The following is a 15757-nucleotide window of genomic DNA, read 5'->3' as shown; positions in this document are numbered from 1 at the left end:
CCCTTCCATGGCAAAAGAAGCGGAGTCTTGAACTATGGTGATGATTGTCATTCTTATTCAGCTTAAGTTTTTCTTCTTTAACCCCTCTATATTGTCTGTCAGTCTTTTCACCATACAAATGCTTTATAAGATTACTAATTAAAGACAAAAGCAGGTTAGCAAAATTATGAACAAAACATAAAGGGTTTTCTAAGGTTGTCTTAGAAGCACAGCCAGGCTGGGGAAGGGCTGAGCCTGAAGCTGCAAATGTAGTTAGAGAAAGTTGAGCATTCGCATCAGATCTCTGGACTTCCCAGGCAGGGGAAGCAATGGGCTTGGCCATGGGAGGAGTAGAGGGTAGGGTCTGGAGAGGAGGGGAGGGACCAGCGCAATTTGAATCCGACTTGATTTTGAACTCAGGCCTGGATTCCTCTTCCCCCATTTTGCCTCCAGGCGCTAGGGGATTAAAAGCTACTAGAGGGTGGGTCATTGCCTCCAGGCATGCAAAATTAGAGCAACAATTAGTGTTAGAACTGGGAAAAGCTGCAGGAATCTCTTCAGGTTTCTCTGAAAAAGCATGGTTGGGAGAGGGAGAGATATTTCCTTGTGTGAATAAGTTGCTGGCTCTTTTAACAAAAATAAAAAGAAAAATAGAAAATCCACAAAAACAAAGCATTAACATGATCTTATCTCCCATTTGTCTGGTTAAACAGACTAAAATCAAAAATAGGGTAATTAGGGAGTTTAAAAGGTCCATTCGAAAAAATTTAAAGGGAAAACACAGCCAGTACGCCAGTACTTAGCAGTTAAAGGGAGAGGGTAGAGAAAATTTCTTACCCAACCAGAAGATCAGAAGAAGACTGAGGTTCAGCTTTCCTCTTCGTGGTCAGCCATCTGTTTAGGGCTAAAATTCTAGCTAAACTGTCTAAAATATTTAATGAGTGGTCACCAATAAATTATAAGCTTTAGCAAGAGTTAGACTTTTAAGCATTTATTAAGGAGAATAAGAATTTTGGTAAAGAGAGAGAAAGGCCTAGATTCCTATCTATTAAAGGGAGAGCACATTTCTAGCTCTTCTCCCCATGAGAAGTCCAAGGATTTCTCTCTTGGTTTCCTTTCCCTAGTCCCTAAATAAACTATTATCTTATTCTATTGGATTTGTATGCAAGAGGGTGTAATTCTTTAAAGAACAATTCCTAAGGACTACAAACCCCTATCCCAAACTCCCACCCTATTCTCCCCATAACACTTCCTTTCTCTGTTGGATTTAATGACCTGGGCAGGCGTAGCAGAACAGAGATTTTAAGGCAAAAGTCTCTAGATAGAGACAGTGCTTAATTGTGAAAGGGGAACCTTTGCAACCAAGACAGACACATTTGATTTCCATCTGTGACACGCACTGTCCTTTACTGTTCCTGTAGTTGAAACATCTTTCATATTTGTGAAGTCGGCTAAATAAAAATCACTGTGCTGTGGCAGTAAATAAAGCCTCCTTTTTTTTCCTCAGATCCACTTCCTGTTCAAGGCGGCTCAGATCCCTCCCTCTTGCTTCTATTTGTCTGTGACCCTTATCCCTTTTTATATAACCTGCAAGTCCTTCCCCTCCCAACTACGTTCACGGAATAGTAAGGAAGGTTCAGCCCGTGGAATTCTTTCTAACTCTGCAATTCTGCGGTTGGTAAGGACGAAAGTAAAAGCAGGTGATTCCTGATCTACTCACCAGAATCTAGCCGGAGACACTAAGGTATGTATGTGTGTACACATGTGCAGCAGAGCAATAGGCCAGCGTAGCTTTGCTGTCATTCATGTGCGTGTTATACACGCTTAGATATGGTCTATCAAAGCTTTCTTTAAAGTGCACTTGCCTCGTATTGGTGGAGGGTGAGACCGCCCGTGCAGAATATTGTAGCTGCCTATGGGGTCACTGTCTGTGTGGATTAGCTTTGCTGAATCGTTTTGTTTGTTTCAAGAGAAGACTCTGGTAGAGTTGGGGGGGGGGGGAACAGCATATGAGGAAATTACTATGATGTAATAAAAAATATCACAATTCTTAATAATGTAATGGCAAAAAACAAACAAAAAAACCCAAACACCCCAAACCCAAAAGCAAAAACTAGGATTATTTCTATAGAACTGGGGACTGCATAATACGAGGCAATTGGAGATTAGGCCATTTCTGAATATTTCTGTGTGAAAAATTGCATAATTATAATAGATAAAGTTGACCATAACTATATATCTGCATGTTTGCTCATTTTGTTTTCAGGTGAAAGCTCTATGGTTGTCACTCTTAAAGGCAAATGGAAATCAACAAATATTTATTATCTATTCTTATTAGTTGTGTAGAGTGCTATACCAGTCACTAGATCATGTAACTAATTTATTTAATAATAATCTTCTATTAAAAGGCATACATGTAAAACTCTACTATTGTCCAAAGTGAATTTCCACATCCTATGATTACCTAAGTTATAAAATTAGGTAATACTGAACACAAGTTTACAAATATAGTATTCTTCAATATGACATATTCCACTTAAATCATGGATTATGTCAAAAGCAGAGCCAAAGAGCTTATGGGAAGAAGAGAAACTTTTTTTTTCATTCTCAGTGACCTTATAATATATAATTAAATCACTATTGCTTTTAAGAAATTTGAAAAGTGTAGGAATTTATCTTTCAAATATGAGCTGGGGAGGGAATAGAGTGTGGCTATTAAGATATTTTTCATAAGCATCCACCAAAAAGAACATTGTACCACATTAATCCCCATCTATCACAATTGGTACAAGAGTGGGATATAGTGCACTTACTAACCTGTTCTAATCTAACAGTGCAGGAAAATAGGTCAATGAGAAAAAGAATAATTTTCATGAATCAACTCTTTTATTGACTATTTACTATGCTTCCAGTATAGGGTATATAAAAATGAATTAAATGTTTTCCCCAGTTTTTGATTTGTGGCTTGCTTAACATCCAGGATCTATATTGTTATATTTGTTGTAGTTTCACTCAAGTCTCCACTTCCATAGCCTTACATACGCATTTCTAATGGCTAATGAGGCTCAGCCTTGCCCGTGTGACATTGGGCATAAGATTGAATATGGAGGCCTGGGACATGAAGTGCAAATTGAACACATCAAGGCTTATGTTAGCCAACCACCATCAAAAACAGACAAAGCTGTGATTGTGGTTCAAGATATTTTTGGCTGGGAGTTGCCCAACACCAGATATATTGTGGATATGATTGCAGCCAATGGATACACGTAAGTATGAAACACGAAATGCTGCTTTTCTTGAACTTTTGTCTTAGATTTCCTAGTATTATGGGGAAATTGGTGAGGGGTTTGGAGTAGGGGTTCTTAGGAATTCCTTTTTAAAGAATTATACCCTCTTGCACACAAATCCAATTAGAGTAAAATAATAGTTTATTTAGGTGCTAGGGAAAGGAAACCAAGAGAGAAATCCTTGGACTTCTCATGGGGAGAAGGCATGGCACAGAGGCGTGGCTCTCTGAGATAATGTGTGTTATTTTGCTGGGGAAAGAGTTTTATCCTCAGGCCCACTTAGTTTTCTTTTCTTTATATGGGAAATCTGACTAGAAAGGGGTGTAGGGTATGGTATGTTGCATTGGTAACACTTCTTGTCTTGTGTAGACTACCAATAAACTAAGAATGATGAATACAGTGAATAATAGGCTGGGATACTGACGATAAATTAACTTTTCTATTTCATAGAGCAATCTGCCCAGACTTCTTTGTAGGGAAAGAACCTTGGCACCCATCTAATGACTGGTCTACCTTTGAGGAATGGAGGAAAACAAGAAATCCTAGAAATACTGATAAGTATGAGATCATTTTATTTCCCTAAGTAGTATGGTTTTAGCAGGTGGGCCTTTTCATTTTTTGCATTTCTAGTGCCTAGCACACAGTAGCAGCAGCAGTAGTAGTAGTAGTAGTAGTAGTCCTAGTAGTAGTAGTGTGGTGGTGGTAGTAGTCGTGGAAGTAGTAGTCGTAGTAGTGGTAGTAGTAGCAGCAGCAGCAGCAGTAGTAACAGCAGTAGCAGCAGCAGCAGCAGTAGTAACAGCAGTAGCAGCAGCAGCAGCAGCAGTAGTAACAGCAGTAGCAGCAGCAGCAGCAGCAGTAGTAACAGCAGTAGCAGCAGCAGCAGCAGCAGTAGTAACAGCAGTAGCAGCAGCAGCAGCAGTAGTAGTAACAGCAGTAGCAGCAGCAGTAGCAGCAGCAGCAGCAGTAGCAGCAGCAGCAGTCTTTGAGTTGAATTGAACTAACTTATTAAATGATCCCCACCCACGTTGAGCACCGGAGCAGGAGAGGAGAAGCTGCAGAGCAGTCAAGGCTTTCAGGGCGGAGCTGCTGCCCAGAACTTCCCGGGTCTATTAACTAGCATAATGAGGTAGTGGTAGGGCTGCTGTGAATAGTTGAAAGTTGACAGACTAGTCTAAAGTGGTGAAAGAAGCATAGCCAGAGATTTAGCACTTTTTATTGAGACATGACCAAAGAAGAGATGTATAATGGAATGAACCTGGAAAGAGTGAGAGAAGGCACTGAATCCTGGGAAAGCTTGACTGGGTTTATTGTTTTTTTGTTTTTTGCAGGGCAATGAGGGTTAAGTGACTTGCCCAGGGTCACACAGCTAGTAAGTGTTAAGTATCTGAGGCCGAATTTGAACTCAGGTCCTCCTGACTCCAGGGGGTGCTTTATCAACTGCACCACCTAGCTGCCCTTGACTGAGTTTTTTTAAAAAAATGATGAATGATGAATGATGGGGTGTGGAGAGAATAACATAATGACTCATTAAGTGCATGTAAGAGAGGGAGGGAATGAGCAGTCAGGGTTAGTGGTGAACTCAGACCCTGAACTGAACCATGGTCTGGGAGAGGCCGTATCTGGGGGCAAGTGGTGACTTGTTTCCTGGTGCCCCCCACTGTGAAAATATTTTAAATTGACTAGCCTAATTTGGGGGGCTAATCTGACTGGAGGACTAATCTGGGGACTTTTGACTATTTGGGTATCTGACTGCGTTTAATTTAATATGGGCCATTTATAAAGTTCCACCACACGGCTCCACTCCCAAATTGATAAGCACAGGATTAAGAAGCCTCTTAACTAAATAATCCAAGCAGAGTTTATTTATGAGATACTGTTGAAAATTAAGAATACAGGGAAATAAAATGTACAACCTGACTGCTTTCCTTTGGTCTCTTTCCACTGCGTCTCTTTCCCACCTGCTGGGCTTTGAACTTCTTGAATACAATAAGGGCCTTAGCCTCTGGGCACGTTACACTTTCCCTGCTTTGTATTAAGGCCTGTAACCTTGTCAGCCCCATCTCTCCTTTTCCTAACCGAACTCTCCTCCGTCCTTGTCCGTGCTCCCCTCTAGTCAGCCTCTCTCCTCTAGTCTGTCCCTCTCTAGTCAGCCCCCCTCCTCTACTCCACCTTCCCCCAAGTCTAACTCCCAGGTCTATATATACCCTTTTTCCTCTCCACTCAAATCTCGGGGCTTCCTTCGCCCCTACAGACCAATCTAATCCGACAGCCAGAGCTGCAGCTGGTGTGTGAGGGGGTGCTCTCGAGCCTCATGCCTCAGCACAGGCTATCCGGGATCTTTCAGATAGCTCCGCTCAGGTCGGAGGGAGCTGGGGGCTTTTTTTCCCCCAGCTGTCTGACCTGGCATCTTGTAAAGCCCACGGGGCTTTTTCTCCTCAGCTGAAGCTAAGGAGGAGGGGGAGAGACCCTGAGGGCCTAAGGCTTTCCAATCTCAGCCTAAAGGTAGGGTCCCCAAATCAAAATAAATTTCCACACCACCTTCTCCTGCTGAGGGGACAATGGCAAAGGAATATAATTCAGAATTTTTTCTCTTAAAACTCATCTGAACTCGCTCCCACCAGTATGACTTCGGGATCTTTCTTTCCTTCCCACCTTGGATCTAGCCTATCTTCCATGCTAGTGGTCAGCTAGTTGGCTGATTGACCATCTAGGCTCACTCTTTAATAAAATCACGACCTTCCCCTCCCTCCCTCCTTCCCCCATCCCTCCCATTCTTATCAGTGGGAAGGGCAGCATGCTCCTCTGCCCTTCTGAGAGTACAAAAGTGATGTCTCTCCCTCAGGCTAAGAGTTATTTTAACCAGTTTTCCATCACTCCCAATAAGCCACTCTCTCAAGGTCAAGTTTTTTCCATTCCCACTCTAACTTCACTTCTAGTAGTGTGTACCTATATACTTGGAAAATTAAATTGTGATCATGGGTGCATGAAACTGAGGCCTAGGAATCTGTGCATTGACTCCATACACTTTACACCTGAGACTTAATTTGATACTTAGAGACTGTGAGACATGATACTAAGGCAAAGTGAAAGAAACATTTTGTTTTGGAACTTTAGGAAATTTATTGCCTTCTAAGTGAAAACAATGCTAATTTGTTCCCTTTGTGGAACCAAATTATGTTCATCGTAATGATTATAAAGGGCAGTTTTATAGATATACTGGTGTCAAAGAAAAGGACAATCATTAACATCACAAAGAAATTAGACATAATAAAAACAGTTGCTGACATGTCAACCTCCGACATTTTTTGAATGGTCTTCGATGTATGAAGTCTTCACAGAAGTTTCCATTGACCTTCTCATTCTCCTTCAATTGAATTTGCTTTTCCTTAAATCCACCAGCATTCATGGTTTTAATTTACTCATTTTTTCATTTTGCTTAGTTGCTAGTAATTAAATCTATCAGGAGGCTATGGTATATATGTTAAAATAGTATTTTATAATGGTACATATATTTAAATATATTTTATATTCTAAAGGAAAACAATTTACTTTCCTTCTATTTTTTTCTTCTTGAAAACATATGGTAACCTAGCTACATTACTTTGCTGGAATCACGATGTAATCAGGATATTTTATACTTCTTACAACCATAGTTTGCAATTTCAACGTTCATTCTCATGTGTGATTCTTGCCCAAATTCTCAGTAAAATCTCCATGGGAGATTCATCCAATGAGTTGGAAGCCTTCCTCTTGTTCTTTTATTATCTTGAGAGGATCACTAGACTGCTCTGGCTATGCAACTCTTGTTTCTCATGTCCAGTCCATCTCTTTCCTAGCTATGATTGTCTTTGATTATGTCTTTTATGCAGTATCTCATATAAAAGGCATTAGTTGGTTGCCCCCTATAGCCTGAGTATTTCCATCATGAATCTTTTCTGTTGCCCTTTGGGTTGTTTATAATTTTAATTCTTCTATGATTGTGTGATCCTTGATTGAAAATCATGTAGCATCACTCAAGGAATATTGATATTAAAGAGATGGGATTTCTTTCTTTCTTTCTTTTTAAGAGATGGGATTTCACGGGGTAATTCATCACTGAGAAATTTCCCAGATGTAAATGAGCCTAATTCTCAGGATACTGTTCAGTAGCAATGCTTAATAACTAAGACACATCTATTTGTGTACTAATTTTACTGGCTACCTATATGGTTGAATGTTTGCAATCTGGTCCATTCAGAGTTTCCATAATTTGTTTTTCCAATGTGGATAGACCTCCTATCTCTTTCAAATTATTGTGGATTCAATAGGGGAAGTGTCCACAGGATGAGCCAAGATGGCCAAATGATAGGAATCAGTGTGGCTGAGTTCCCCTCCATAAATTCTTATAAATGTAACTAGAGAATACACCAGAACAAATCCTGATGGAGAAATTTAGAAAGCCACTGTGAGTCATTTGTTCAGCCCAGCTCGACATAGGGAGACAAACACAGAGGTCTGTTGATACTGGGGCAGGAGAACACCTTGTGGAGCACTTCAGAACCGAGACAGAGCCAGTGCATGAGCACGAATAGAGATCCCAGACTCACACCAGATGCATACTGGGTCACTGCAATTGGGACAGGTGCCAATTGACAGTTTTGTCACCTGCTGCCAAGTTTCAGACCTGAGCACAGGTGGAGTTCCTGAGTAGTGAGGCACTGGGTGGGGTAGAGAGGAAAGAGGAAGTTCAGAAGCCAGCATGACAAAAAAGTTAGGGAAAATTACTTCACATAGTCAAGGAACTAACAGACAGACAGAAACACATACACAGAGTTGGGGACAGAAATATATTTCACTCAACAGGGAAACAGGAGGGGAAAGGGAGAAAGCAGGAGGGAAATCCTGAGGGAGGGGAGATTAAAGGAGGAATTAATCCTAAGGGGGGAAAAACCTCAACAACTAAGGATTCACACAAATATTTATAGTTGAGGTGGCAAAGAATAGCATTCTGAGGGGATTCTGAGAGAACTACAGGCTCTCCTTTGGTCTGGGATACCTATACTGGTTATTCCTCTACAGGCTACCCAGTGCTGATTGGCACCTGTCTCCGTTGTAGTGCTCTGTTGGGGGTATGAGGGTATCCAAGTGTGGCTTTGGGACCTCCTTTTGCCCTGGTGTACAGTCTTTCCCAGGGCACAGGATTACACTGCATGCTTATGTGTTCTTACCTTGCCCCCAGTCTGTGTCCCCAGACTTCCTTGTCTGTCTCCCTATGCCAACCTGGGCTGGTCAAAGTACTCACTGACTTTTTCTGCATTTCTTCAAGATTTGATCTAGTACATTTTTCTGTTGCTCTGCCATCTTGGTTCTGCCTCCAAACACACACACACACACACACACACACACACACACACACATTTGGTAGGGCAATGAGGGTTAAGTGACTTGCCCAGGGTCACACAGATAATGTCAAGTGTCTGAGGCCAGATTTGAACTCAGGTCCTCCTGAATCCAGGGCCAGTGCTTTATCCACTGTGCCACCTAGCTGTCCCCCCAAAATACTTTCTAAAATCAGTAAATGCCACAGGATTTTATGTTTTTTATTTGATCTACTGTAGAAAGCTTTCTATTGGTTGGGCATGGTGTCGTACATCCAGGATCCCTGTTTCTGGCAAAGGTAAGGCTGGTGGATCCCCAGAGTTCCAGAGTTTTAAGCTAAACCTATCAGATGTCTTCAATTATTTGGCCCCAGTATGGTGAGATTCCCTGGTCTATGTGTGGGGGTGGGACATGAGATTACCTAAGGAGGGGTGAACCTTTCCAGGCTGGAAATGGAACAAGTCACAGCTTCCATGCCAATCAATAGTGTCAATAGTGGGACTGGACTTGTGACTGGCTGCTGTACTTCCAGCCTGGGTAAAACAAGGAAACCCAGTTAAAAAAAAAGTCACCTATGAAAGCCTGCCTGTTTTCTACATATGCTGTCATCAAGGATGCCTTCAGTACTTGTATAGATATCTCATTAAGGACATAGCGGGCCATTATTACAGCTTGTGTACCAAAGTCTATTGGGGAGGCAGAAATGTAAGACGTTTGGGGGGGCTTCTAAATTGTCAACTTACATTTTGATATTTGGTAACTCCAGTGGGAAAGTAGGCAGTGATCAGGGAAATATGATTCCTGATAGGGAAATGAAAAAAGACTAAAGGCTTGTGGACCACCAAGAGGCCTTCTAATAATGTATATAATGGGTTTTTTTGTGAGGCAATTGGGGTTAAGTGGGGTTAAGTGACTTGCCCAGGGTCACACAGTTAGTGTTGAGTGTCTGAGGCTGAATTTGAACTCAGGTCCTCCTGAATCCAGGGCCAGTGTTCTATCCACTGGGCCACCTAGCTGGATATTTTCTTCAAAAAGAATTGGAAGGTAGTAAATGGGGTAAACATTGAATGACAATAAAAAATGAAATAGATTTTATCTTAATAGATCAGAAATTATTGGTTATTGACATAGACAGTATTTCAAAATATGTTTTCTTTGTGCATTCTGATCAGCTATTAAGAATAAAGGCCAAATAAAGACTAAATTAGAAGAATAAAGGGGCTACCATGCGTCTTCAAACTAATCTGTCTAACAAACTACCACTTCTAGAAAAAACAGGAAATGGATAAAAGTGAAGACATTGACTCTGACACAGTGGAAAGATTACTGGGCTTGCACTGTGATTGGATGTAGGCAGCATTTCTATGTGGAAGTCTGGCTGAATATTGTGATATGTAAGGGAGAGAACTATTGTTAAACTTAGGCTGAGCTACTGCTAAGCTGCTAATAAGCAAGGAAAATGAATGGGGCTAAATTAAGGCCAGACACACACACACACACACACACACACACACACACACACACGAAAAAAACTTCAAATACAATTTTATGGAAAACTACATAAACCCCTTTGTATGTGCTATAAATACTTAGGGAAATTAGCATCACCAAAGAGACACTTCCTCAAAAATGCATGCCTACATTTATAATTGTTTAGTTTTCTTTCCTAGTGACATTGTTTTTTTTTAAAGTAATAAAGTATTTTATTTTTTTTCCGTTACATGTAAAGATAGTTCTCAACCTTTGTTAATACAAGCTTTACAATTTCAGATTTTTCTCCCTCCCTCCTGTCCCTCCCCCCTCCCCTAGACAGCAGGTAATCTGATATAGGTTTTATATATATATACATAATAACATTAATCCTATTTCTGCATTAGTGACATTGTTTTAATACATTCCTTTTTTTTTTTTTTTTTTTGGTGAGGCATTTGGGGTTAAGTGACTTGCCCAGGGTCACACAGCTAGTAAGTGTTAAGTGTCTGAGGTCAGATTTGAACTCAGGTCCTCCTGAATCCAGGGCTGATGCTCTATCCACTTCGCCACCTAGCTGCCCCCTTAATACATTCCTAGTAACCAACCAATGGTGATTATGGATTAAGAATATCATTATGAAAGTAATATATAACTATATCCATGTGTAGGGGCCAAATTTAATATGGGCAGAGTTAATTGGGTGGCTCAACATTATATTGGGGTTCAGAAAATAATGAGGGACCTCTAGGTCCAAAGTTTCTTCCCTTCCAAACTGCTTTTTTTAGTTATTTCTCCCAGGCCAATAAGAAAGTAGATTAACAGCTTCTTTTCCACAAACAAATCAGGTTTTATTAATGGGAATAAAATATATAACAAAGGTGAAATTAATAAAGCCAGTGACAAGGGAATAGGGGAAGAGAAAAATGGATACGCTCCCTGGCTCTAGCAAAGACTGACTCAATCCCCAAACTTGCTTCCAGCTCAGCTAATTCGAAGAGCTGGCCTAATTTCTATTAACTCACCACTTGGGGTCCATAGTTTCTATAGGAGTCAGCTGTGCAGCCCCTCTCCAGTCTGCTCTTGGAAGCTCACCAACCGGAAGAGGCCGGCTCTCAGCCTCAGTGTTCTCTTTTCTACCTTTTTTCTCCCTCCCCCAAAACGGAAGTCCTTCAAGCTGGATGTCTGAGTGGCCCCCCTGCAGTATAGGTCACTCAGGGCAGGTGTGGCCTGTATCTAATCATCCCAAGTAGGTACTTATTCAGTTTCTCAAACAATACTAAATCAAGGTGGGACCCCTGGGCGTCTGCCAAATTCCATTTTTTAATCACACATGTAAATGTAAAGAACAAATCCCTCTAAACCTAATGCTATATAACTACACTAGCCTAGTTTTGTCCCTGAAGAGATGAGAAAATGCACTTCTCCCCCTTTGTTGAAGTGGGTGGATTTGGGTTGGGGTCTAAATATGTGGAATGTTACATATATTGTCTGACTCAGCTGATACTATCACTGAACTGCCTTTATTTTTCTTCTCTTTTTTATGATTTGTTATAAAGGATGGCTTGCTGGGTATAGTGGGGGAGGGAGGAATATATTTAGCAATGAAGGTGATATTAAAAAAGTTATCAGTAAAAATTAAAAGTTTTAAAAAGTGGTATTATGAACAGGATGTGGATATGACCTAGACTGAATACATTTAGGTATGAATGAGTGGGCCTGTCTGTATGTCCTTATATATGTGTGTGCCTGTGTATATCAGAACTAATTGTTTCATAGTTCAGATCTCTGAAAACAAGAAACTCCTGTCTCGAGATTATTTGTCCTAATTTCTCCTGTTTTCACATATTTTGCAGCATGGCTTATGGCACTGCTAATCCACCAGTAGGGTTTAAGCAATAGGAAAATCTGGTTCAATATAAAAATGCCTTTTAACATGGTCAAATAAAAATTGCTATGGGTACAATGTATTGTTATTGGTGGTAGGATTAATGGTTCAATTTCCTGTCTAGGTATTTGTGAAGCCAATTTTGATTTCTTAATACCTTTTGCTTATTTGTTACAGAGAGGCCAGTGTTATTCTTAAGTATCTGAAAGAGAAGTGTCATGCCCAGAGAATTGGTATTGTTGGATTCTGCTGGGGTGGAATTGTTGTACATGATTTAATGATGCAATATCCAGAATTAAAAGCAGGAGTCTCAGTTTATGGTAAGCCTTTCTTATATTTTACATAATGCCTTAAACAATGATCTCAATATGTCCTTGTGGCAAGCTTGAAAAAGAAACTTTTCGGGGCAGCTAGGTGGTGCAGTGGATAGAGCACCGGCCCTGGAGTCAGGAGGACCTGAGTTCAAATCCGACCTCAGACACTTGACACTTACTAGCTGTGTGACCCTGGGCAAGTCACTTAACCCCAATTGCCTCACTAAAAAAAAAAAAGAAAGAAAAAAAAAGAAAAAGAAACTTTTCCCCAATTTACTAAGTCTTAAACACAATATACAAAATCATAGGTGCAACATGGAGAATTTTCGAGCTGGAATCTTAGAGATTACAAGGGCCAATGTGAAGTAGCCTTAAGAAAATGGAAAATGAAGTCTTGCTAGTGCAGCTTTTCAGAGAATAACCACTCTATAAATATGCTGACTGTATGGATATTTAATATTTTTCAGAGTAGAAACAGTAAAAAAAACCACCTTTTTAATTACTATGGAAATAGAAAACCTATGTCCAAGTGCTTGTGTGATATTGGGCAAATGGCTTCATTTCTTTTGGCTTCAGATTCCTTGTCTGTGAAGTGAGAGGCTCAGATTAGATGATTTCTAAGATTCCTCCCTGTTTTAAAATTATATGAAATAAACCTGTTTGTATATGTCACTTCAATTGATAATTGTAATTGCTAAAGCAGAGAAAAGAACTAGATCATCCTAGTGCCTAAGTATTATAGGTACCCAAGGAGTCACATTATGCATTTTTTTTTTTTGGTGAGGCAATTGGGGTTAAGTGACTTCCCCGGGGTCACATAGCTAGTAAGTGTCAAGTGTCTGAGGCCACATTTGAACTTAGGTCCTCCTGAATCCAGGGCCAGTGCTTTATCCACTGTACCACCTAGCTGCCTCAACATTATGCATTCTTAAAGGCTGCCAGGTTATCATAGATATAAATGGTGACTAACAAGATTTAATTCCTTAATTTATTTATTAAATTCTTTAATTCTACATAAAAGACCTAACATTCCTAAAATATAGTATACAGTGAACACTTCACTTTTACATTTATATAATCTGTAATGTGCATATGTAACCTTTGAGTTTATCTTTTAGTTTACCTACAATCCAACCTTCCTTTGAGACTGACATGATTATTTTTCTAGGTTTATTGTAACAAAACAAATGCTATTTTACTTAACAATCAACACAATGTATTAAAGTTTTTTCCATTGTTTTCTAGGCATTATCAGAGATTCTGAAGATGTATATAGTTTGAAGAATCCTACACTCTTTATTTTTGCAGAGAATGATGCTATAATTCCTCTAGAGCAAGTAAGTGGTCATCTCAAAGTGTGGTGTTTATATCTGTATCTTTACCAACTGCATGATGGAACATTTTCTGAGAAGCATTAGACCAGGCTTCAATTTTCTGATATAACTTTAAAATGTCATCCTTTCCATGAAGCCACCTGAAAGGAATTTGTGTGTGTATGTCTGTATACCTCTAGGAAATACCTGCTCTCAGTGAGAAAATAAACAGGGAAAGGGAGTGTATACTTCTTGAGAGAACATTACCTTTGTATGCTTTGGTTCCTTACATAGCAGACCTCGGTATTCAATGTGTTAAAATCTGCATTGAAGAGAACTTGAATTGTTTTATAAGCTTTCCAAGTGAAGATCCACAGCATCCCCTATGTCTTAACTTGTGTGCAATTTCAAAATATGGGAGAATTAAGCTCAGCATAGGAAAGTAAGAATAGCTCTAACAAAGTACTTTTTTTTTTTTTTAGTGAGGCAATTGTGGTTAAGTGACTTGCCCAGGGTCACACAGCTAGTGTTGTGTCTGAGGCCAGATTTGAACTCAGGTACTCCTGACTCCATGGCCAGTGCTCTATCCACTGCACCACCTAGCTGCCCCCAAAATACTAACTTTTAATGTCCATTCACACAATGCATTCTTTATCAACCAAAATGATTTATAATTGCCATCTTAATATTAAATGTTCATAAATTCTCCCTTTGCTACAGGTAAACTTGAAAGTAATCCATTCTAGTTATAATGGCAATTTTGAAACTGGCAACAAGCAATTTGTTAAAATAATATCATTATAAAAATGTTTTGCATGACAGGTCACTTTGCTGACACAGAAGCTGAAAGAACACTGCAAGGTTGATTATCAAATTAAAGTATTTCCTGGGCAGACTCATGGGTTTGTGCATCGTCAGAGAGAAGATTGGAATCCTCAAGATAAACCACATATTGAAGCAGCAAGGAAGGATCTAATAAACTGGCTGAACAAGTATATTTAGCCATTAGCAAGATAGACTTTTTCAAATTAATCTTTTCTCTAAAATTGTTTGTAATTTTAATTTCCCAAATTCAGGCTATTAAAATGAATTTTACCTGGAAATTATTTTTAAAAATTATGTATGCCTCATTTATTCATTCCAAGAATTATTCTCATGAAGTTTAGTTTATAACCTTCTATTGATAAGCTCCATGAAAAGAATAAGATCTACACAAGTAATTATATTGCATTGTACAGTATAAAAATATAAGGTACAAATACTACTGGAATTTATTATCAGGAAAGAATACTTTTGGCTGGAGGCATCAGGAAAAAAGACAGCATTTGAGCTGGGCCACGAAGGGAAGGAACTAGATTAAACATGGCAGGGAAGTATTCCAGGTGGGTGGAAAAAACAGGAGAAAAACTACTCTTCTCCCACCCATGGATACCATTTCTTCTTTACAGGGGATTTAGTAGGAGAAAAAGCAACCTAAGTATTATGTGTAATTATTACCCAAGTGTGGTTATCGAAGAGGATGTTTGATTTAATGTTCTAAGAATTTTAAGTAATAATGTGAAATGAAAAACTAAGATTTTTAAGAAGCCCCTAACACAGGGGTCAAACCAACTGTTACTTTAACTATGACCCTTCCAACTATTGCTGCCTTTTGCATATAGCTTTTTTTCCCCTTACATAATACAGATTGTTGAAAAGCTACATTTCTTTTCACTACAGATTTCATAGCTATGATGGTAGTAGGTGTGTTTCTAGATCACCTCTAAATTTCTAGGAATCAAATGCTTAGGCCTACTGTTAGAGAAATGAGTGAAGTGCTAGGCCAACAGTTAACCACAGGAAATTTAGTGGGTCCTGGGGGGAAAAGCTGCAGTGGAATTCACTTTAATTTATGAAGTGATCTGGGTCTGCAAGTAAGCCAGTTATAGTCTTGAGGAAAATTAAGTTTATTATGATAGTAATTGAGGATCATGCCTTTTGATTGTTACAGACAATAGCCACCTGTCAAAAAGCAAACCAAACCACCCAAACATCCAGAGCATGAGGCTAAAATATAGTTTCAAAACCAAATTTTGTGACAGTTTTATGTACTCTTCATTAAACTTTCATGGGAGCTAGCCTTTTTTTTATCTAGGGCATGTTACCTTC

General features: G+C 39.5%; 1 protein-coding gene across 2 annotated transcripts; it reads left to right on the top strand.

Moving 5' to 3' along the window:
- Positions 1-1486: 1486 nt before the first annotated feature.
- Positions 1487-14725, top strand: CMBL (carboxymethylenebutenolidase homolog). Of its 2 annotated transcripts, none has more exons than XM_043987878.1 (6): positions 1487-1723; positions 2986-3245; positions 3717-3824; positions 12160-12302; positions 13542-13633; positions 14432-14725. In XM_043987878.1, exons 2-6 carry the CDS (start codon positions 3031-3033, stop codon positions 14609-14611), a joined length of 738 nt encoding a protein of 245 aa, XP_043843813.1. In that variant the 5' UTR covers positions 1487-1723; positions 2986-3030; the 3' UTR covers positions 14612-14725. The 2 variants fall into 2 exon arrangements, with proteins under 2 accessions (XP_043843813.1, XP_043843885.1); XM_043987950.1 differs by having other exon boundaries at positions 1506-1723; positions 3012-3245.
- Positions 14726-15757: the final 1032 nt, after the last annotated feature.

This window comes from Dromiciops gliroides, chromosome 1 (genome assembly GCF_019393635.1).
Source record: "Dromiciops gliroides isolate mDroGli1 chromosome 1, mDroGli1.pri, whole genome shotgun sequence".
Taxonomy (NCBI): domain Eukaryota; kingdom Metazoa; phylum Chordata; class Mammalia; order Microbiotheria; family Microbiotheriidae; genus Dromiciops; species Dromiciops gliroides.
The sequence above is the reverse complement of the archived record's forward strand: the minus strand, read 5'-3'. Positions and strand labels throughout refer to the sequence as shown.

Bases quoted from the DNA above. Each gene is read 5' to 3' on its own strand.
- CMBL (XM_043987878.1), top strand. From the start codon at position 3,031: ATGGCTAATGAGGCTCAGCCTTGCCCGTGTGACATTGGGCATAAGATT. The intron at 3,825-12,159 runs GTATGAGATCAT...TATTTGTTACAG, and splicing joins AATCCTAGAAATACTGATAA to AGAGGCCAGTGTTATTCTTA. The intron at 13,634-14,431 runs GTAAGTGGTCAT...TTTGCATGACAG, and splicing joins CTATAATTCCTCTAGAGCAA to GTCACTTTGCTGACACAGAA.